Here is a 7,406-nt window from a genome sequence, read left to right as displayed (position 1 = left end):
GAACAAACCACATAGACGAAAAGTCGAAAATCGCATGGCAATCGTTTGTCAAAAAACAATGTGTAATCACTAGAGAATCTTAAGTTCTTAACAAAAGAAAACACATGCATAAATGAGAAAAAGGATTCATGCCTATAACAACTAGCTTATGATACACACAATTTTACACCAATTACTAAACAAGAATCTTGAAAATATTAAAAAAACGAACTTAAGAAAAACAGAAAAAGTTGCAACAACAATATTATGTTATTTCTTGAGTCTTATCTCCCCCTCTTTCTCTTTCCTTGTGCGGCTTTTCGGTAATTAGATCAAACCATATCTTCCGGTGGAATCACGACAGCGGGAGTTGCAGCTGCTGCTGGAGCTTGCGCGGATACCAGTGCTGGCGGTGGGCCTGCAGAGGCGGCTATTGCAAAATGTAGGCCCCGCCTTTGGCCCGCTTGCAATACGAAAGCAATCTGTGATGCGGCCAATGCTGCAGCCTCCTGTTGTAAACAATGCACTCGTATTAGCATAAAGTCAACAGTTGACTACGATAAATACTGGCCTGTTTGACTTTTTCATCTTTTAGCTAAATCTTTTTACGTTTCGAAAAAGAAAAGCTAAATCTTTCAATTAACAATTTGGGTCATATTCTATCACTAATGGGTCAAATGCGTAGGGGCGTGCAAGAAACTGAAAAACCGAACCGAAACAAAAACCGATGGTTAGGTTTTATGTTTTTATAAAAACCGAACTACCGGTTCGGTTTAGGTTTTGCATATAATAAAAACCGAAAAAAACCGAACCGAACCGAATTCCTAAATTTTTGTTTTTTAATAATTTTATATTAAGTAATATATAAGAATTTAATAAATATATAACTCAAATATTTTTGGTCAAATATATAATAGTCTATTATTTTACAATTAACGAAATTATTTATACCTAAATTCATTAATTTTTTGCGAACTTTTTTTTCGTCCTAAAATTCTAAAGCCCAAATGGCAAAAACCAGAACCGAACCGAAACCAAAACGAAAACCGAAATCTAAAAAATCGAAACGAACGGTTTCAAAAACTTCAAAAACCGAAGTTTTGGTTTTAGCCGAAAACTGCACCGAACCGCACCACGCACACCCCTAAAAATGGGTATAGTGTCAAACGGTCAACGAGCTTGTTTTTAAAGGATATGTAGACTCACCTGTCTTTGCCTTCGACGTTGCAAGATGCTGATGGCCCAGGCCATTATGTAGCACGGCAAAAGAAACCCGGCAACCCGAAGCAAGAAAAGCTAAAAATAATAGAGCATAATTAATTATTAGTCAGATAACACACGGGTCAATACAGAAGGTAATTTCGACTCGTTTACTAATGAAATGGGTCAAATTAAAATATGTGTATATATATATATATATAAAGAAACAAAACGTTTTTTAAAGCGGCCCAACCCAGACCGTTTCAGCCCATATAAAAATCTAAAACGACATTTATAAATTACAGTTTGAGTTCATTTGACTCGTTGCTCAACTAGGGCTGTCAACAAGCCAAGCCGAGCCGAGCCAAGTCAGGGTGGACTCAGAATTGCCTTGTTTACAAACCAAACCGACCCAGCTCGCTTGGTTTTAAAACCTTTTAAAAATTTAAAATTTCTTATATTTTAAATATATTGATGTCTATGTATATAAAACCTATTTTGAGTGATCCGTTTCAAATATTAAAACTTGTGCTTTACTTTTTAATGAGCCAAATGAGCCAAATAATAACTTTTTGTTTAAACAAGCCACGAGCCGACCTTTGCTCAGGCTCGGCTCGTTTACAGACTGAGCTGGCTCGGCTGGACTTGTTTACAAACGATCCGATTTCGAGCAGCCCATCTTGTCACCTATACTGTTTCAACGAGAAAATACATAAAAAACAGAAAAATATTAAAAAACATTAACTAACCGTCAAGAAAGTAGACGCGTCTTCATCTCCATCTCCTTCAGACTCTGGCACAGTTACTGCATGCCGTAGTAGCAGAAGTGCCATTAACTGCAAAAAAATAACATCATTTAATAACTTTTATTCAACAATTTTATCAACTTATTATAACTATAATATAACAAAGACTTACAATTAAAACAGCTGAACGACAAAATGCGGCTCCGCTGGCATTCGATGCATTGTAATCTTCATATTCGGCTTCAAGAAATTGGCGTTCAGCTTCAGCAATTGCCAAGAGACGCGGATCGTTCAAATCCATTGGTGTCCCGGAAACTTGCCATCCGCCCCTAAAAATATCATAATAATTAAATTAAAATAAAACATGAAACTTAGAAACAAGAAATATAACTGAACTCAACGAAAATCACCGGTTTGGTTTTATGTTTTTGTAAAAAACAATCTTTCGCTTCGGTTTTGGTTTTGCGTGTAATTTAAACCGAAAAAACCCAAACCGAACCAAATTTTACGGACTTCTATTTTAATTTTGAATGATAAATAATTTATAAAAATTTGATAAGTAGTGTAACAGAAATTTTTTAGCCCAAATGTATAATAACTAGAGGTGAGCAAGAAACCGAAAAAACTGATCCGAAACCGAAAAATCCAAACCGAAAAAACAGAACTGAAACAAAAACTGACGGGTTGGTTTTATGTTTATGTAAAAACCGTACTAAAGGTTCGGTTTTGGTTTTGCATGTAAAAATAAACCCAAAAAAACCGAACCAAATTCCTAAATTTTTGTTTTTTGCATGTACTAATGGTTTTTTTTCGGTTTTGTTTTTTATAAGAATTTAATAAATATGTAACTCCATTATTTTTTATCAAATGTATAATAGTCTATTATGTTACAATTAACAGAATTATTTACACCTAAATTCATAATTTTTTGTCAACTTTTTTTTCGGCAAACCGAAACCGAACGGAAACCAAACGAAATCCGAAAAACCGAAAAAACCGAAACCGAATGGTTTCAAAAACTCCAAAAACCGAAGTTTTGGTTTTTGGTTTGGTTTTAGCCAAAAACCGCACCGAACCGCACCACGCACACCCCTAATGATAACAACTTAACAAAATAATTTAAGCTCAAAGTATAAACACAAATGGTAAAACCGAGCGGTTTTTAAAAACTCTACATTTTCCAATTAAAAAAAATAGATCTAACAAATAACCAAAAAAAATCTAGTAACCTGAAGCAAGAAAAGCTAACAAATAACCAAAAAAAAGTCAATAAAAGAATGGAAGTAATAAGTTCCTTTTTGAACATAAGAATAAAAAACACATTTTTAATAAAAAAAATATAGAGAAACGAACAGACTACCCGATATCGATAGTGGTCTCTTCCAAACGAGGCCGGGGAGGGGGGGCAATATAGCCAGGCTGATAAGACTGCATAACACAATAATCATAAATCATAATATAAGAATAAGATATCAACGGATAAATTCAAAACTGACGAAAATTTTAAAAGTTTCAAAATCGTTATAACGGAAGCGAAGCTTACTTGGTGGCATATTTCACAAGTGATGTCACCTTTTTCATTGCACCAATGTTGGACACACTTCCTGTGAGCATACTGCATAAACATAAAATTTAATAAAAATAGTGAAATTTAGGGGTGGCAAATGTGTCCCATTGGGTTGTATTAAAATGTATATAATGGGTCAGAATGGGTCAAACTAAAAAAAGAAAATGATTCAAACGGGTCAAAACGGGTTGACATTTCTCGAGATTTTTTTTATGGAGCGAGATAAACGGAGAAAACTTTTTAGTATTTTTACTTTTTTAGTTTTTGATTTATATTTCAAGTTATAATTTTTTAATTATTTTTTTTTGATTTTTTTAATGAGGGGTTTTTAATTATATACATTTTAATAAAACCCATTCAACCCATGGGTCACATTTGCCACCCCTATAGTGAATAATATATAACTAATTATACAATAGCATTATTATATAATAAACGTATGGATTGTTATTATTACCTTAAGACTGCCATTGCAAGCACACGGTGTCTCTAAAGCATCAACTGAATCTTCCTCTTGGCAAATACGACATTCTGCTGTTGTTAATAATAATAAAGGTGCTTCCTCATCATCAACATCGGTGGGCCCGTTTTCATTTATTACTGAGTCGGAGGGGCCCGCCATCTCCTCTGCCTTCTTTATGGTTTCCCCGCCCACAGGCTTCACCAAGCGATTCAAATCAAGAGTCAACTGATCACCCATTTAAATCTAGATTCAAAGCCTGTTTACACATAACTAAAGTCAACCCACAATTACTAAGAAAAAGTCAACATCCATGTACTGATCTTCTTTATTATCATATCAATATGCTGATTTTCTTTATTATTATAAATTCTTGAAGACTAAATCAAAGAGGGGCCATATTATCAATTTTGTACCAAATTCAAAATATAGTTAATTTTGGTCAACACATGAACTCTTCATTGCGCGTTAGAAAGCATAAAGTCAACCCAAATTTACTATTAAAAAGTCAACATCCAACTACCGTTCTTTATTATCATATAAGTCCCATAAATAAATGGGATTTATGTTAATAAGAAAATCTATATAATAATAATAATAATAATAATAAGCAATTAAACATACAATTTTGATTTGCCGTTGTGTGCATGAACCGGAAAAACCGAACATAAACAAAAACCGACGGTTTGGTTCGGTTTTGGTTTTTCATGTAACAAAGACCGGAAAAACTGAACCGAACTTCTAGATTTCTATTTTCATTTTTTATTTCAAGTAATTTATAAGAACTTAATAAATATTTAACTCATATATTCTAGCCCAAATGTATAATAATCAATTAGTTATTAATTAACAAAATGATTTAACCCTAAATTCATTATTTTCGGCCAAATTTTCTTTTCAGCCAAAAATTTTCAAGCTCAAATACAAAACCGAAACCAAACGGTTTTCAAAAGTTTAAAACCCGAAGTTTTGGTTTTAGCACAAAACCAACCAAAACCGAACCATGCACACCCCTGTTGATTTTTTTTAGCTCAAAAAGAGTAATCGTAATCATAAACCCCAAACCTAAATAAAACACAAAAGATCTCATCACCCTGAATCCAAAATCCAAATCCTAAATAACTTTGGGAAAATTATGTCCATTTTGACTTTTTGACCAATATCATCAAAAACAAAATCCCTAGAGCTAAATCAAACCAATTGCTTCAAACCCCACCACCCAAACACCATATAGACACCACAGAACCCATAATCACAAACACCCGACACCAAATTGGATTATAAAAAGTCAACATTGACTTTTTGACCAATATCATCAAAAACAAAACCTTAAAAGCTGAAATCAACCCAATTCCATCAAAACCCACCAACCAAACACCAAATCAACACCACAGAACCCATAATCACAAACAATTTACAACCAATTAAACCAAAAATGTCAATTTTGACCAAAATTATCAAAAACAAACCCTAAAAGCCAAATTAACCCATTTGCTATAAAACCCACCAACCAAACACAAAAATCAGCAACCCAGAACCGATAATCACAAACACCCAACATCGAATTCAATAACAGATAAATTATAGATGTCAATTTTGACTTTTTGACCAAAATCATCAAAAACAACCCTAGAAGCTGAATCAAACCAATTGCTTCAAAACCCACCAACCAAACACCAAATCGACAACAGATTTAAACAAAAAATGTCAGTTTTGACCAATATCATCAAAAGCAAATAAAACCCTAAAAGCTGGATTGAAACAATTGGCTCAAAATTAACCCAATCGCTTCAAAACCCACCAACCAAACACCATAATCACAAACACCCAACACCCAATTGAATCATAATCGGATAACAAAGGTCAATTTTGACTTTTTGACCAATATAATCAAAAACAACCCTAGAAGCTGAATTAACCCAATTGCTTCAAAACCCACCAACTAAACACCAAATCGACACCATAATCACAAACACCCAACACCCAATTGAATCATATTCGGATAATAAATGTAAATTTTGACTTTTTGACCAATATCATCAAAAACAACCCTAGAAGCTGAATTAACCCAATCGCTTCAAAACCCACCAACCAAACACCAAATCAAAAAACACCCACCAGCCAATTGAACAATAATTGAATAATAATCAGATCACGTACCTGGTAATTGAGCGGGAAATGATGAGAGGATGGCGGAGAATGAGAAGAGAAGCGGTTGGGTGGTGAAATCGAGAGGTTTGGTTTGAATCTCTCGATTAACACTGATTCGATTTGGTGAAAAGATTGATGATTTTGTAGGTTGGAATTTGGGTGAAAGAAATTTTGATTTATTTGCTCCTAAATTGACGCTAATTAATTCATTAATTAACGGTTGGAACATTTACGAGACTACTCGCCCAATTGGACATATTCATTCATAAAATTATTATTATTATTATTATTATTATTATTATTTTGAACGACCAACTAATTAACGCCGGGTACTTCGTACGCGGCCTCTATTGGCTAAAAGTAGCCCGAGCCGGTCACTAATCTGGACGGACGGAGCCCCTAGCGGTCCATCTATTGAGGGATTCACCGGATAAAACCCGACCCCCACACCGGCCAAATGGCACGACAGCGAGGAGCCGGTAAAACCGGGTGAGATCAGGACTCGAACCATGGCAAGCCAGTGTCATCCCTCATATCTCCAATATAAATTGGTGATAGTAAGGTTTGAACCTCCTACCTCTCACTAGTAAAGTGAATGATCTACCATTCGGGCGAGTGTTCACGGGTGTGGACCTTAGGTGAGGGTTTTTATCGAATGAAATACGAGTGTATCCGATGTGGTGAATTTAGCCAGTAGCCTATTTGAAGGATTTGTTGGCATTTCAGAAATAGGAAAAAAAAAAACAAAAACAAACACATAATTATGAACCCTTAAGCGCATCCAAGTTATATTCAATTTTGGGGAAAACTTACCTGCTCGAAAGTCCACTAATGGTAAAACTCAGACATCTTACGAATCAAACTGAAGATTACCAAGATCTCAAGCTTCATTCATTAAGCCATTTATGCATCTCCTAGAGTGTTGTATGTGAAAACTAAACATGGCTCTTCATAATAGACATATCATGTGTTCGATCCACGCAGGCCCCATTTTTTGTTTTTTCATTGAGGTAGAAGAAATAATGAATGCCTTCTTTTACTGTCTATTTTATGTGTGGTGTCCTTTTTAATCACTCAATGTCTATGGCTCATATAATCACTACATACTATCTATATTATATAATAAATAAATGTTTTTTCATGACACATATCATTTACTTATGCATTATTATTCTTTCTTCTCGTCTTTCTCTCCTATTAATTATACATTAATATACATACTTTTTAAATTTCTTTTTATATATATATTTTTTATTTTTTTCTCTAATTGCTTTTACAAAGCGTATTTTAATTTAAAAAAAAA

The 7,406-nt window shown here is 34.0% G+C and overlaps 1 protein-coding gene across 1 annotated transcript; it reads right to left on the bottom strand.

Annotated features, from left to right (window-relative positions):
* Positions 1–217: 217 nt before the first annotated feature.
* Positions 218–6,310, bottom strand: LOC143539155 (uncharacterized). The gene is made up of 8 exons (XM_077032557.1): positions 6,113–6,310; positions 3,950–4,211; positions 3,469–3,540; positions 3,286–3,353; positions 2,098–2,254; positions 1,929–2,015; positions 1,186–1,275; positions 218–488 (listed from the first exon to the last, which is right to left on the bottom strand). The coding sequence occupies exons 2-8, from the start codon at positions 4,190–4,192 to the stop codon at positions 312–314; spliced, it is 894 nt and encodes a 297-aa protein (XP_076888672.1). The 5' UTR covers positions 4,193–4,211; positions 6,113–6,310; the 3' UTR covers positions 218–311.
* Positions 6,311–7,406: the final 1,096 nt, after the last annotated feature.

The sequence above is a fragment of the Bidens hawaiensis genome, unplaced genomic scaffold, assembly GCF_021521415.1.
Source record: "Bidens hawaiensis isolate Kalapana, Puna unplaced genomic scaffold, B.hawaiensis_p1.1 tig00011819_1, whole genome shotgun sequence".
In the NCBI taxonomy this organism is placed as follows: Eukaryota; Viridiplantae; Streptophyta; class Magnoliopsida; order Asterales; family Asteraceae; genus Bidens; species Bidens hawaiensis.
This window is presented reverse-complemented; position numbering and strand designations above follow the sequence as displayed.